At 42.4% G+C, this 16,919-nt stretch overlaps 1 protein-coding gene across 1 annotated transcript; it reads right to left on the bottom strand.

The window, feature by feature from the left end:
* Positions 1–6,857: 6,857 nt before the first annotated feature.
* CDCA7 (cell division cycle associated 7) lies at positions 6,858–16,607 on the bottom strand. The gene is made up of 10 exons (XM_065670348.1): positions 16,365–16,607; positions 14,750–14,875; positions 14,090–14,200; positions 12,352–12,603; positions 12,016–12,093; positions 11,070–11,258; positions 10,503–10,643; positions 9,910–10,059; positions 9,187–9,323; positions 6,858–8,971 (listed from the first exon to the last, which is right to left on the bottom strand). Exons 1-10 carry the CDS (start codon positions 16,578–16,580, stop codon positions 8,941–8,943), a joined length of 1,431 nt encoding a protein of 476 aa, XP_065526420.1. The 5' UTR covers positions 16,581–16,607; the 3' UTR covers positions 6,858–8,940.
* Between the last annotated feature and the right edge of the window lie 312 nt (positions 16,608–16,919).

Below are 16,919 nucleotides of genomic sequence, written 5' to 3' on the forward strand. Positions count from 1 at the left end.
TCAGGTGCAGAGAACAACTTCCGCGCTGCTGTGAGCTTGACTCCTAGCCTCAAGATCTCACCCTCCCTAGTGTTGTCTGGATATCAGGTTTTTCAACCCCCAGTCCTTCCTCACAGGTAGGAAGCACATCACAACTCATTAGTAATTTACTGCTACAGTAATTTTTATAATTACTGCCAGGAGGCCTCATTAAATTTGATCTAATGAATAAATATTGTATTTTTCAACGTGATTACCAGAACAGCTTAAGCTGAGTGCCATAAACAATTATTTTCTTCAATACGCAGTATGTCAGTGAGTATTGATTTTTATTTTGTAAAGAATTTACTGTATTCCTATCCATGGCTAGCAAGTAATAAATAGCCAGCCCTCTGGAGTGTCAATTGCCATGGGGCAGATGGCAAAACAGAAATTGGGGTATCTGTTGCAAAAAGTAAAATAAGGCACATTAGTGAAGATAAAGGGTTTGTCTGGATGTCAAGGCGGAGTGCTCCAACACGAGTCTCTGTCTCCCAGCCCTCTAGAAAGCAGCCTGCTTTAGTATGGTGTCTCTGATTTGTAAGTCAGTGATACCAAAAAATTTAGGATGCATTAGCTGGGTACAACAAAGCATCTTATCTCAGAGAACTAAAATGCAAACAAACAATGATACACTATGTTTCACTTGCTTTTAGAGCAATTCTTTTAACAGGTTTAAGAAAAATACATAAATACGTAATATGCTGAACGAGAACCTATAGTTCAAACCAAGGCTGCAAACTGTATTTACTTTCTAGCATCATTTACACATTTTTCAGCAGTTGCAGACTTCAGCATACAAACCCTTCTGAACTGTAACAAAAGGCACGCATTGGCAGTGTCTTTGGATATACATCAGAGAAGCTCAGCATCAGGAGAAAATCCTTGAAATTTGTATCATCTAAGAATGTCTGCTGCCCCTGCAGCTATGTGGTACCACATTAGATAGATCCAATTCCACAGCTGGAGCACTACTTAATTTTTAAGTGAATTTATCTACATCAATAAATAGCACTGCTGGCCTATGCCATCAGGTTTTTGTTTAAGCAAGTCTTTCAGTTAGGGCAAGAGAAAAATGTGTGTGGGCAAGCCCAGGGTCACTGAGGGTAGGCAATTCATATTCCTAAATCCATTTTTTTACTCCCCTATTTAATGAACATTTTTGCATTTTCTCTCTTGGTTGTTTAGTTTAATGAAACCTGGGGAGTCTTGAGATTGTTAGCTCAGTATCTCCCACTTAGATTCCTTGCTGTGGCCAAACTGCAATCTGGCCGCTACCAAATTTCACCAACATGAATACAGTGCAGTTACTGATTCGTAACTCTATGTCATCAGAACAGCCTCTCTGACTTTCACCAACATGCAGCTTTTCCCCTCTCACACATTACCTGTGGGTAAACTGTAAGCAATTAACTCTACATAGGAACATAGGACTTTAGGACTAAATCCACCTTGGTTGCTGCTTTACTCCATAGCATCTGTATTTCATGACACTTAAAATTTGCTCTCAGAAAGTCCCTTTAGTACCTGGTTTTCTGTTGTAACAGATAGGGAAGAACCTCAGTCTCACCAACATGGGCTGACAAATGTGTGCTTCCAGATAGGCTGTGCAATAAAACATAATCCCTCTCATCTCATTAGTGGTGGGATTTGGTGGCACTTGCTGAATGATCCTTGCCCTACAAGAGCAACTACAAGACAGCTTTTCTTCCTCCTTTGTATTTTTGGTGCTCCACATGCCAAAACCATGCTGACCACAGCACTGCAGAGCTCAGTAGGACTACAGGTAAAAGTAATAGTAGTGGTGTTCTGCACTACTGTGATTGGACACCTCCAGTACCTCTCTTCTACTCCAACCACTTTATTTTCTGAGGGATCAGGTCAACACTGTTTAGGTGCCAGGCAAACAGCAAGAAAACACTCCTCAGGAAATGAGGCAGAGAAAGGTTTAGAAGAATTTTTAACTGTGGAGAGGAGCTGAGTGTTTTATATAAACTAATTTATCAAGAATCTCTTATCAAAACCCATGTCTTCTTGCAAACTGTATAGCAAGCCATGGTGTACCAGGGCACTCCAGTGAGGCTGGCTGTTCCACTAGATAGCAGGAAATCATGAGATGTGGCAGGAATCACACGTTCTTGTGGATCCCAACATGTTAAAAGAATTATTTGATCATTCTTTTATCACAGAGAAAAACAGAAGCTAGATTTCAGCAGTCAGGCTTCATCAGCAACTCAGGTAAGCCAAATGTCAGCCAAACTATTCATCTCATCCATAACTTTTCATCAGAACTTAAAACCCCCCAAATATCAGGTGCTAGACATGAGCTTTTTGGAAACTGGACAAACAGATAGGAAGAAAGAAAATGGTACCTAATAGATTGCAATACTCTCAACTCCCTTGTTTCAGCTATAACACATAATATACTTAAGAGTGAGTATGTCTAAGAAACAGATAGTGAGTATGTCTAAGAAATAGCCTGACTCTGCTTGCGAGGAGAAAGAATGTGTATCTCCAGTCTGGGCTTAGAAGGTACACAGGAAAAAAAAAGCATTATTCCTTGCTGTGAGTAAGTCTGCGTGCCTTGATGAAAATTAATTAATTGTAATCATGCTAAAAATATTCAATTGTTGGTTTGTTTGGGGGTTTTTCCTGAAGTAGGCTTTAGCTACATTGGTGAATGGAGTTTTGGTCTTACAACTGCAGGAAAAGTGACTTGTTTGAGATCATACCAGAAGGCTTTGACAGACCATATATATATATATATATGACATATCATATATATGATATGATAGATATCATATATATGGGCATATTATAATATGTTGGAGGAACCCTTCACAGCTTTGCAATGCAGATGCTGTTTTCTAGCAACAGCAGCCATTTAGAAACCAGAAGTTGCTTCTCCCAGAGAAAATTGGGATTATATCAAAGCAGTTCAGTTCCTCTCAGTTCTTCACAACAAAACTCTGTGCTTGGTTTCCAATACCAAAATTCTAACATCGCAACTTTTTCATAAGAATTAAATGGAAACAGAAATAAAGGGGGAAGAAAAAGCTTTTAGAGTGTTAACTCTCCACGGCAGGAGGAAGCCAGCATGGGCATTGAGCTCGGCATACTCATCCCCTTCTCCCTGCTGAAAGGGACACAAAAAGAACTCTGGCTAAGCATTTATTTTTCTGCTAATGTGAAAGTTTTCTTTTAAAGAGGAAGCAGATTGAACAGAGCATGAGAAAAGAATTTGGCTCTGGCTTATTTCCAAAGGTTTTTTTCCTGATGATTTACTGTTATCACTTGTATTCACACGACAACCAGCCTCAAAAAGAAATACCCAAAACCAAAACCAGCCCCCCCCAACACACACCCAACAACAAAAAACCCATAGCACAAAAGCACTAAGAAATAGGATCTTTCCTACTGCTAAATTCTGCTAATAAGCTATATAAGAAGAGAATCACATTAGAGTGCCTATGTTCATTCGCATTTGAGTAGTAGCATAGCTAAGCCTCTAGATCTGGAACTTTAGAGCACATTGAAAGATGGCGAATCTCCAAAGTATTAAATAAAATGGTTGACACTGACTGAACTTTTTGTTTTACTTTAGCTATATAATAAAATAGAAAACATTCAAATATCTCTGAAGTCGAAAATGTTTAAAGTTTCAGTATAGTCTTTCCAGTAGTTCCATTTCAAAAAGGAGTCTGTTGGGATATTCAGGGAGGAGATATAACTGCTAATTCTCCTAGAACATGAACAATACAAATTTCTATATTTGTGGGAGCCCTCTCACCCTCAGCCCTGGTGGCAGTCAATTGTGTATGCCCACTTTATGTAGCAACTCACAAGCATACCACTTTTAGACTGGCATTTAAACTAAAAGGAGGTAAAACAATGCCAAATGGAGTGCCAGTAGGATTGCTTTGTTATTGTATAGGTGATTAAAAGAGAATGTGGATGTTTGCCATAAGCTTCTGCTACTTACACTTCTTGACACAACCTAGCACACAATTTCATTCTCCCTGCCTGCAATGATATTAAAAGACAGGTAGGGATATAAAGCTAACTTGGGCCCAAACACAAATCTATAATTTCAGTAACATTTTGTTTCCATTTTTACGAGACCTAAGTTTTACCTGCAGACATACTACAGGGAAAAGATTATATGAGTAAGGCTCAACGCAGCAGGATCTACATTTCAACTGATCACTTAAACTAAAAACATAATAAACCAGCACAAATACTACTAAAGTACTCCTACCAAGACACATATACAATGCCTTCTTACCCCATCCTGACCATTACATGATTTCTGGGTTGGTTTTTTTTTCCACATAACAGAACTGTCTTCCATCCTTGCAACTAGAGCTTCTTCAGTTCTAGCTAGAAGAAAGCCTGTACCAAACAGCATCAAGCAGATCTTGTTTAATGACTGTAGATCTATGCTCTAGATGGGTTTTCATACAAATTCAGTATCCACAACTTCTTATGAATACTAGTCACAGTAAGATTTTCAATTCCCCCCTCACTTCCCAGTTTCAGGACTCCTACCACTGGCATTAATCATTCCATTTTGGGGTTCAAACATACAATTTACCTATTGGATGCCAGCCCTAACCCCAAAGGGACTGCGGAGATTTTTACACACATCAAGAAGCCCCAGGCTTATTATTTGGAAGACAGGTACAACCCAATGACGAAAGTGTGATGCTATCCTTTCCTAATATTTGGAGCCTATACAATTACTTATACCTCCAACACAGCCCACCATTACCTGGGTGCTGGTGTTTAGGACACCATAGACTGGCCAGCCTATACCTGACAGAGAAAGCCCTATCTTTTGCTCTGTTTCAGTTGTGAGGCTAAGAACATGAAAGAACAGCAGGCAGGGCATCCAAAAGTGTCACATTAGCACATGCCACTGGCCATGCAAGAGCTGCACTAGCAAAAAGCCGTAAGAGAGCAAACTGGTTTATGCCAGCAGAGGTCAGTGGGTGACTCCCTTGCCAATGTTTCAGATGCACACTGCTATTACACAGAGGTTTCAAAATCAGCTATGTTCCCTCACCCTGGAACACTGAAAGCCATTCTTGGACTAGATGCAACCATTTTGCCCTTTTTGATTCCGTTAGCCTACCCAAGGCAAATTATGGTGATGTTTTGTTGTTACCATCTCCTTAACTTTTCAAAATGTTCTTAGGTTTCTGGCAGACAAAATAAGGGTATATTTGAGTCTAAGAAGGGGCACGGGGTAGTTTCCAAAGCTAATGCCTATTTTTTAAGTTTTTGGTACAGCTCCCTGCACTAACGTAACTGGTTAAGTAGCAGAGTGCATTGCTCTGGAACATACAAGCATATGCTACTTCATCAGCCTGTGAAGCAACACTTTACTTCTGGTTTTGTAACCTATAAACAACATAAAAACCCTGGTTTGTTTAATAAGTAAGGAAAACAAAACACTTCTCAAGATTTTAAGAGATCTAATGCTTCAGTATTTGCCTTACCTAAAAAGCAAATGAGACAGGGAAGAAACAAACAACATATATGCCAATCTAAGAGGATCTTCGTATAGTAAGGTGGGTTTGGCCAATTCTATCAATGGACTGTATCACTGTAATTAAAAGCTTACTCATAAGTAAGCTTGGGCTTTTATTTACATATTTAACTTTGAGAAGCTACCACTCACCCTTTTGGCACAGTCACTTCTCTCAGACTAAAACATAGCCACAAATGCCCTTCCCATCCACCTCTCATCACAGGGCACAAAGGTCCAAGGAATTTAAGTTTGCCTATTAATCTTCTCAGTATTCTATTTCTAGAAGTTACAAATTATTATACCTGGTAAAAAAAATAAATAGAAATTACGCAAGATCACCTGGCTCTAAAGCAGAGAGTACTGAGGGAGTATCAACTCATACAGCCTTTTTCAATAATAAATTAACCATCATTTTACCTCAAATAAGCTTTATTCTTCTGTTTGTCCTTTAATAATGATGCTCCGCTTCCATGCACCTTTATTTTTAAAGCTGCAGAATTAGGATCTTTTCCTCACGAAGTTTCTTAAATTGTTGCCATTTGCTGCAGATATAAACCATAAGCTCTTCAATGATATCAAGTTAATACCAGTACTGAAGCAGCTGTGGTACAGAGGCTTGGGAAAAAAGGTTTGTTGAGGCACCTCAAAATCATCATGTAAACCATAGAGTCATATAAAATTTATTCTCACATCACCAGCAGTGTGATGAAAGGTAGTGCATCTAAACAAAGCCTTTTGGTGAGAGCTAACATGAGGATTTTACCAGTGGAGTATCCGAGGACAGTGCAGTACCTGAGGACAGTGCAGTCGCTCCGCTTGATTTCTTCTTTCCCATTTCCTCTCACTGCGGGTTAGCTTTGTGTAATCTTATGCCACTGTCCCATAACTCCTCTCTCTAGACCCCCCTATGCTGACGCAAAAGCAAAGAGCATTTGTGTTCAAATTGATGCATCCTTATCCTTCTCAGCTCAGGATGTATGCACCTTGCTTAAAAAGAAAACCAAACCAAAAATACAGAATAAGCAGAAGGGTAAGTGCATAGCACATGTGCTTAAAGTCCGTATCTGGCCTGAACCTATACATTTCTACCATCACAAGTTAGTCACCAGGTACCAAACAACTGAATCCAAGCAGCATGAGTACCAGAGCAGGCAGGGCAAGGGAGAGAAAGATGCCCTAGTCCCACTATTCCCCCAGGTACAAGGGGAGCAGCCAACTCCTTTACTTTGCAGCAAACATTTACCTGACAGGTCGTAAATTCCAAGTACAGCTCTAAGGGGCTTTTTAAAAACAGTTGAGACAAAAATTCTATCTCACAAAATTTTTATTTTCAAAATAAAACTTTGTACAGAACATTGTAGATCCGAGTCTAAATACAGCAGTTTCTGTGATATGATGCAAGGGTTTGCTTTTAGAAGAGTCCTTTCACACAGCAATCAGAAGGCAAGATCAGCAATTAGGAGGGAAAAAACCAAATTGCCCTATCGTCAGAACATGTATTTCTAGAGTTCCTTCTTCACGAAATGTACCTAGAGGGTAGAGCACTCTCCACCTCAGACTGCACAGCTATTCACACTATAAAAACAAGAGAAGGACAGATTTTCAATATGACAGAGATTTGTGAAACAGAACTGCAATTCTGAGACATAAATATCTTTTGTTCCCAGGTTTCTCTCTCCTCCCATCCACACCAATGTAATTCCCAGAAAGGTCTAAACCATGGATCATTATGTATATGTACAGTGCAAATACTGTGCAAACAGAGAAGTCTAAAGCCATGTTTTGTTCTAGTGCTCAATAAAAGCAAGTCGAGTCTGCTGCTATTCGACTGTACATTGTTTACAACATTTCATTCTAAACCTTATACAAAGCTTATACAGTAGTATCCATAACCAAACCAAGCACATTTATACACTTTGTGGTTCTCTGAATGCAATTTTCATGGCACTTTCTTTTCTGCAGCACTGAGTATACAAGATTCCATCCCACATAGCGTGTTAGAATATTTCAGCTCCAACAGTTTTTATTGTACTCATGCTTCATTAGTGTCACGCAAAATAGCCTACAATCATGCAGAGCTGGTACAAAGATATAGCTGGACTGTTAACGAGGAAACCACAGCACGAACCACATTTTTAAGTGCTCACAAACTGTATGCAACCCATTACACCTCCCTTTATTTTTAAAAGCCTTTTTTGATGAGGCAATTGCTCTTCCTCATCTGTTGAGGATGTCTCTTGAGAATGTTACCCATTTGCATTTATGCTGATCAATGCAACTGGAAGAATAACTCACTTTAAGCTGGACTGTAGCTTCGAAAGCTCACGCCTTTTAGGCTTTCTAGAGATAAAAAAAATATCCAGGCTTCAGATTCCAGCAATCTCTCTCTGAGACCCAAATTCAACAAGTTACCATCTTTCATCCATTTTGCCATTGCCCAACAGCCACATGAACCACTACACCTCTACTTAACCAAGCCCTGGTCCTGGAGGCATTCCTCTTCCCCTGGACCAATGCTGATTCAGCTAGAGCAGGAAGAGAACACACAAACCCAATTAATTTACCAAAGGGTACATTCTGGTTTAGACAGAGTGGTCACTCCACAATGTACACCAGTAGGTTCACATCACTGTCCTCACTAGGCAATTCTAGTGCTGGTGCTGTGAAAGCTACTACCAGCAGCCTCCTTTCATCTAAGTAAAAATACAAAGTGTCACCCCTGTTTCTGCTGCACTTTTTAAGTCACTTGGAGAACCTCCCTTAAAATGGCCAATGTGCACTTTGAGTACTCTATAAAACCAAGTATTAGTGTTTGGAGACTGCTCAGCTGCAACTTTTAGGGCTTCCTTTTTGAACTTAACAACATGTTATTTCAGAGAATTCTTAGTTTTTATTTGATCATTTATGTTCAGTAAGTCTGTATTGCAGAGGTTGGCCTGGAGTTAAGCACATACTTTCCACTGGTTCTGTGGGGAACAGTGCCCTGAATTTTCACAATGTCTATTACCTTTTTGTGATCAAAGCAGAAATAAACCTGCAGCACATCTCACTGCATGAATAAAACTCTAATAGCTTAAAGCCCCATCTCCCTTCAGAAACAACAACAACAACATAAAAGTTATTGGCATGAAAGCAAGAACTGATGCTATCTGATTTGCAAAGGTGTTTAAAAAGAAAACAATGGCCTGTGGGCAGAGACCTTCATTAAACAGTTTTCCCAAGAAAAAGTGAGATATGTACTGAGATATGTAAAACTTCTTTATCCTTTTTTACCCAAAAGGGAAGGGAAGCAAGGCACTGGCTTTGTAATCGCATTTGATTAAACAATTAATTGTAGGCAATAATAGGACACTGGTGAAAGAGTACATAATTTGAAAGCAATCATGGCTTCAGTCTTCCATTCCAAATTCTTGTTTCAGACTGAAAGACAAGCAGAAACATGAATTAGCTTGTAGCAAAACATTGTGTTAAAAACTCTTTTGACAAATTAGTGGAAGGCTCAACAATAAACACAGGGGAAGTTATCTTGAGATCTACCTGACAAACCGGGATGCAGAGACCTCTCCTCTCCCAGTTTTAAGCTGCTTATCCCTCTTTAGAGCACAGCCATGCCACTGACACAATAGCATACTTACCTTTTCAAGTAGGCATGGACATTGTCATAGCCATGGTACTTGGCCAGATAGACCAGGACACCTGTAGCACATCGGCCATCTCGCTGTCTGCAGAAGCTACAGTTGCAGATTCCACGACATGGTGGGCACCTCCATGTCTAGAGAAAGGACAGACAGCATCCTTTTAGATGAACTGAAATGCCAGACACAATTCACACCTGCAACTTAAGAGGGCCCTGCTCTGCATTGAGTTCCACAATGAACATCAGCACTGCAGAAGCAGTCTAAACTAGTGCAAGACTGTAAATTCTCCAGTCTGTACAGGACTGACTTCTCCTTTGCCTGCTTTGCACATGACCACAGGAAGCATTCCACTCTGCTCAACTCCCACACCACTTCAACGGTCCACAACAGCACTTTGTGCACAATAAAGTTCCTTTCCATAGGGCTTTAAGTACTAATGCATGACAAAAAGAGAACACTATTCTGATGTTTCAAATACAAAAACATTTTGGCAGCTGCTCTGCTCTCATAGTTCACTCCTGCAAATAAACCTACAGAAGTAGTAACTAACCACAAGTTCTACGTGACACAAAGTTGTGTGATTCAGTTTGAATTAAACCAGGACAGCATTATGTATTACACCACTGTAAATAGCTATCCTGCTAAAGCTCTTTCACTGTAACCAATGCACCTCTCTGCTCAAGTTAAGCACAATAAAGCCAACATTCAGAATTGTCTTACTGGATCCAGCAACGCCGTTCTGACGTCTTCCCCGTATCTATTGCGGAGGCATGGCCCACAGAATTGGCCCCGCACTCCTATGCAATCAGGGTTACGACAATTCGTCTTGGTGTCTATGGTTTTTTGGCGACACTGATGACAGGTGGACCCCTAGAACACAGGGAAAGCAGTTCAGGAAACAAGACATTTAAGATGGCTCTTTAGTTAGGGGAATCAAACATTTAACAAGCAATCTCTTCAGCAGCTAGCAGTGCCTATCCTAAAACAGAAAGCCACCTTGCAACTTTGAGCCAAGACTGTTTTAACATTGCATCTTCACTGCCTGTGAATCATTTTCCTCAGCTGATATCGCCTAAGTACGAAAACTGTTCCAGCATGGAAGAGAGCTAACTGTTAAAGCTTTGTAAAGGCCATTCTATACTTTCAGGAGAAGGTAAGTGATGACATTTCAAGATCTGGCATACTTCTTCCAAAAATCACACCCTTCCTTTCCATGAGAGGGAGTCTGTTCTATTTGATGCTAAATCACAAGCAGGGAATAACAAGAAATGACTTCACAAAGTACGTATTCTACAAAATTTGAGTATACTTACTGTGGCTCTATTATATACTTTCTCTCTTGCAGATCCACAAATATTATTCAGCTCTTCCTCTGTTATCTCCTCAACTGGGCGCACAACATGTGGAAAAGCCATGGCACCACGGTGACCCCTCCTGGGAGTTCGGGTTTCATGCTGAACAGTGAAGACACTTGCAGTAAGTATTAGTTTCAGCAAAAATTCTACATAAACAAGGCGCGAATGTTCAGAGCAGTGTCAAAGTCTCAAATACCCATCATATAGTTAAACAAGAGATAACAGATTCTTTGCAAAGATATAAGATATGGATGCAGCTTTAGCACCTTCGCTTCATCTGTCACCTTCAGGGTGCAGAAATGCTACTGGATCTTGCTTAATTCCTGCTGGAGTGCAAGAGTGATTTTTCAAGGATAAGGCAGGGTAAATGAAGAACACATACAACATCATATTTTCTGTACTTCTTCCCAGGGCATATCATACTTGTAATCTTGGTAAACTCTGTATGAATTGCTGTTTTCTTGAAGCAATAGAAAACCACCTTCTCTATCAACCTGCAACAGGGGAACTAGAACCTCAACATACCTCCAGGTATTCATCAGACATCTTTCTTCTTCTCACTAAGACATATGGGTCATCATCTTCCTCTTCTTGTAAAAGAGTAGGAGGACCTTCAATCAGCGACCTGGATCTTGTGTGAGGCCGAGAACTTCGGTCTGGGTTCCTCCTCAGAGCACTTCTTGGCACTGAATGCCGTGGAAGTCGCTTTGACCCCTGGTAAAATTTAAAAGCCCCTAATGAAAAAGGCAAAACACCAGGCAGCACCTGTCCCTGCTATCAATTCCATCCCCAACAGACAAGCCTTTCTTCTGGCTTTCCCAAAGAGGAAGTCTCCTGCCTGTCCCAAATCAGGAAACACAAGGCAAAAACCACCCTAGGCAAATTCATCTTGGTCAATCTGCTAGCTTCAGAGAAATAGCCAAAAGCAAGTTTGCATCCACACTGGCGCAAGACACAGTAATTCCTCCAAGCAGCAGCAGCAGCACCTGTGTCTATGAGAAGCTGTGACTTCTAATGTTGCTCCCATCTTCACGTAGCTTACAGATAAATTAGCAGTGAAATTTATTACACTGCCAACTTACAACCCAGCCTCCTTTAAGGACCTGGTTAGGCCAAATGTAAGGTTTCTTTCAAGGCTTCAAACTCACTAAATACTCAGGCTTGAGCTTCAAAGTCTGAGCTGCCCCCCTTTATCTGCAGTCTTTATATAAACACCTCTTTACACAGCACCTTTTTTAGTTTTATTGGCCCGTGGAGACACCTAACCTTTATGAATTAATCTGCTCTGCTTTATACAGTTGCAAATCAAATGAAAATTGCGCAATGTGGATGCCTGTTTTAGGATGCAATAAAATTCTAAACTGGACTTTGATTTACATGGCTTATTAAGTTTTTTAATTGAGAATCCTGTTCTCTAATGTCAGAATTTGGCTCAGAAATCTGAGGGCAAATATATTAAGTATATACTTACATGACTGACAGTTGGCAATGATTTTCTCCCACCAAAGATACCAGAAACATTTTGCAACTCAGCCATTAGTTTTGCAAGCTAACAAGAGAAAAAGGAAAAAAAGCAGAGCCTTAAAACAGTGTTTATGTGCTATTACAGACTATTAGAATAGGCCAACTTGCTAGAAATACAGTTACTTATAGGAAAGGCAATCACTCTTAATTTTATTTTCATGTCTTATTTATGTTCTAGTAACTAAATTCTCATTAGAATTAATCTGAACCACCAAAGAGTTGTGTTAAGTCAAGGGGAAAGGGGAGAAAAGCGGAGAACCCGAGGTAGACAGTGAGTACTTGCCATTGCTTTGTTTTCCTTTATGTTTAAAGCTCTTTTTTCCAAAAACATGGCACCGTTTTCTTCAGAATCAGAGTCTGAATCTGGAGCAGGCATCAGCTTTTCAGCAAGAGGTTCCATCTCACCCTTCTTTCTTTCTGACCTTCGAGGTGGAAATTTCATGGCTACTTTTAAAGGAATTGGGCATTTCTGCCTTCTCTGAGCTATCTCACTTTCAGCATTTAAATCATTCTCCTCTGAATCCGATTCCAGTTTCTGTTAACAAACAGAAAAGCAGCATATAAATCCAAGTGAATTGCTCTGCAATTAAATACAGTCTAGCAATCTTTTGTTTGGGGGTAGTTAAAAGGCTATCTGGCCAAAGCCTAGATGTTTGAATCGCCAGTCTTAGCAGAGGTCAGGAGGAGATGGTACCACGGAGATAAAAAACTCTCACGGAGAGCCACACTACTGCAGTGGCACATCAGAAAAAGGGAGCCTGGCTTCAGCTGCAGCAGTCTTAGCTGTCACTTGCAGGTCTAATAGCAAAGACAGTTTGTGTGTCAGTGTGAGAAAGAGAACTGCATTTAAAAGGTTTGATTTTGTAACGTATTTGGCTGTAGAAAAGGCAACTATGCAGTTCCCAGCAAAGGGTCAAACTCAAGTTCGTAAACTATCAAGAACAGTCATCTTACAGTATCAGTGATAGTTACTAAGAGAAAGCTTCCTTCTAGAGCCAGTCAGTGAAATAATTATGAATAAAATTCTAGCATTTTCTTATCTTTGAATTCTGATACTTTGCTTTATAGCTTTGGAAAGAACCAAGGGTTCAGGAAGACAAATTAATTTCTTTAGTAAAAGCCCATTTTGCAACAGCGTTTAACTTTCAGGCTTCCACTCAATAAGAAAGCCTTGTTTTGGTCATAGGTAAAAATAGGCTTCTTGCTTCATATGCATAGACCATCAGTCTCAAATGGCAATCCTTATTTACACAGAGTTTTTATTAAACCAGCTATGCGGTTCTGGTCGCCCATTATGTGTAGTTATTGATTCCTTTTTCTTACACATCTATTCCAGCTTTGTCTCCCACTTACCCTCTCTACAGTTGTGCCTTACTGAACTCTGCTCTTCCAGCCAAACCTTACTCTTTTCTAGCCATTTCTCAGCAAGCTCTGAAGTTATTACGAAGTGACTATTTTACACCAAACATGCTACTACTTCTGTTTTCTCTACTAAACACCAACTGTTGGTCTTTCTAAGCAATAAAACTGCTCTTGCACTGATGTCAAGGAAAAGTAGGAAGGCAGTTTCACCACCTATCACTATTTCTCTGCTGCTAAAGTAGAGCAGCATTTCCTGTTACACTGTCAGAGTGCAGGTCTGACTGCATGTCAACAGACACAGAAATTTTTCTCAGGTTTGCTGGAGTCTGTGGGCTAGCATAACGTTTCATATTGAGGAAACCGGAAATGTTGAGTTTAACAGAGTAACATCCAGCAAGGAGAGTTGTAAGAGTTATTATAATTCAAAATCCATATGGCAGATTTTATTCTGAATTTGCAAAGCTCAGGAGCTTGAGGGCTTTTTATGGAGACAAAAAGAAAATGAAGCTATGGCTACCTAGACTGTACATTAAATGAGTGTAATTAAATAAGACAATACTGCTCTATCACAACATTTGACTTCCAAGCTGAAGCTGCCATTATTTCTCAATTATTAATAATTTAAATTTAAAATTGCAAACTAAAATCAACTGTCTTACCAATGCATCTTGAATCTCGTTTTCTGAAAAGCCACAGAACGATTCATCATCAGATGCTTCATGAAAAATCTTGGCCAGTTCTTTTCCAATATCTGACCTAAACTTGCATTTCTATGAAGAATAAAACATCCTTTAATTTAAACTGTACAGGAAGTTATTCACATTTACAAGTGCAGTATAAGCAAACAACTTCTTTTAAATAAAGGGGTTTCAGAACCACAGCTGCAAATTACAGAACGGTTTGGGTCGGAAAGGACATTGAGATCATCTAGTTCCAACCCCCCTGCCATGGACAGGAACACCAGGAACAACCATGTCAAACCCAGACTCCATCCAACCTGGCCTTGAACACCAGCAGGGACGGAGCATCCACAACTTCCTTGGGCAACCCATTCCACTGCCTAACCACCCTCAGACATGTCAGGTTAGGTGACATTCCAAAGGCTAGAATAAATAGCTAATGTTTCCAACACTTACCATATAGAAGCACAAATTAAAAGTGAAATGAAATTACAGCATATAGCATAAATTGATAACTACTTTACAAAAACATATGCAAACTGTTCTAATCATGAACAAAAAACATTTACTAGCTTTACATGTTTGCAAGCTTTACTAGCACTGTACATTCAGTTCTATTTGTTCTGGTACTGTACTTACTGTGTTTGCAAAATTATCAGAACCAAAACTGTCACAACTGTCATCGGAGGATGAAGATGTTTCCATGGGGATCAGTTTTGTATTTCGGAATGCTGTGTAGTTTTTTCTTCCTGAACAACGTCGACGCTGCAAAAGGACAATGGCAACATCATAATTATAAGAAACCTACTTCAGCACAGTAGATCCTTAAATTGAAGTTTAGGAGGTTTGGACATTTTAGGATGTTTAACAGTCTTGAATACAAGTCAACAGTATTATCATCAGCTCTAAAACAATTCCCAGAATTAGAAATGGGAATAGTTTCTACTCCGATATGCTTCTGCTCATTGCTACAGATGAGTTCCGTTCAGTGTTTAGAAATACCTTTTTTTAAACCATATACACAAAAATCATACCCTTCCCCACTCACTATAGACAATGCTGGGAAAAAAATACAAGTACACAAGCAGTACCTAGCAATCTGCTTTGACTTCTACTTTTAGTTTGAAGCAAACACTAAATGCACTGCAGCTGTTGAGGATCCTATCCACAGGAAAGAGGAACTTTGAAACAACTGCTCTAGACATGACAGCTTGCTGTTTTGTTAATTTTATTACCACTTTGAAATACAGTTTTGATGGTCTTCAGGTTTTCATTTCACAGGGACGCAAAGGAAGCCTGCTGCACACACACTTAGAGGCTGACCAAGGCGAGCGCTCTCACCAGTACCAGATCATGGGCTCTGCCTACTGTGCCAAGCACTTTATAAGCAGGGTTTAAGCAGCAACTAGCCACGACCATTTGAAGCCCTCCGCCCTCTCCCCAGCACCATTCAGCTCACTGCTTGTCGCTGGAGCAGCACCGCAGCACCCCTGGGCCTTGCCCACACTTCAGGTTTACTGCTGCTGACGGGAAATGAGAAACTCCTCGGCACGGCCCGGATGCGGCCCAGGCACAAAAGGGCCGCTTCTGACGCCGCCTGAGGGAGCGCCCAGCCGGAGGAACCCCGCCGCGGCGGCCCCTCACCACCACAGGGCCGCCCAGCACTGTGAGGCCCAGCCCAGGAGACCCGGTATGGCCCCCGCACGCAAACACGCCTTTCCCCTGGCCGGGGCGCGGGCGGCTCTCCCCGCCTCCCTCCCCTGCTAAGATGGTGCCGTCCCCTCCCCTCACACACCCGCACACCCGGGGCTCCCCCCCAAGCCCTGAAGCACCTTTCTCCTTCCCACCCGCAGCGGGCCCCGCGCGCTGCCGCCCAACGGCCGCCCTCGCTCCCCAGCCGTAGCGGTGAGCCCCGGCGAGGCTGCTGCCGGGCCGCGCGTAGCGCCCCCGCCCCGACCCAGCGCACCAGTGCCCCAAGTCCCACCCATGCACACGGACCCGGGGCAGCAGGCTGCCGTCTGCATGGCCGGGCTGCTCCCACCTCATGCCCCACCCTGGAGTGCCCGGCGAGGACCAGCCCAAAGATTCGCCTCACCCCATCCCTACGGCTTCCCCACAGCCCGGCTTGCCCCGGCCATGAGACACCCCCCCACACACCCCAAGCCGGCAGAGCGCGGCCGCCCTGCCAGCAGCAGCGGTCCGCAGCCGTACCGCGAGCCCGCGGGGCAGCCACCGGCCGCAGGGCAACGCTCACCTGCGTGCGTGGCGGACCCATGCTGGCGGCTGCTGGGCGACCACCGCGAACTGAAGGTTCGCGCCAAAGCGACTGGGACTGCGGGAGGCGGGGCTCGGCGGCGCTTTTCCCGCGTTGGCGCCCGCGTCCTGGCAGATGCAGCCGACACCCCCCTTGCGTTCTGGCTCCCCGCATGCTCACCCCGCGCCCGGCGCCAGCCCCTGTTGAGAAGTCCATCAGCTCTGCCCGGGGCACCCCCGAGGAGCTGGGGGGGGGGCACGGGTTTTTTTCTTTTACTCGCGGTGAGGGGTTTGTAGAGCTGCAAGGGCCTGGCCTGTGGCGCGAAAAGCTCCCGGTCGGAACGCCGCGGGAGCCAGAGGGGCGGGGCGCGGGGGGAAGGACCGCCCCGTGCCGGGGTGTGGGGGGATGAGGGGTCGGGGTGACCAGGTTGTTTGGAGCAGCCCCGCCTTTAAAAACAATTCAGTTTTATACGGCAAACCTGGGTTTGCTTACACCACTCTGAAATGAACCCCCAAACCCGCCAGTTTTCAGGGGCAGAGTGGGGATCTCCACGCA

This window comes from Lathamus discolor, chromosome 3 (genome assembly GCF_037157495.1).
Source record: "Lathamus discolor isolate bLatDis1 chromosome 3, bLatDis1.hap1, whole genome shotgun sequence".
NCBI classification, from domain to species: domain Eukaryota; kingdom Metazoa; phylum Chordata; class Aves; order Psittaciformes; family Psittacidae; genus Lathamus; species Lathamus discolor.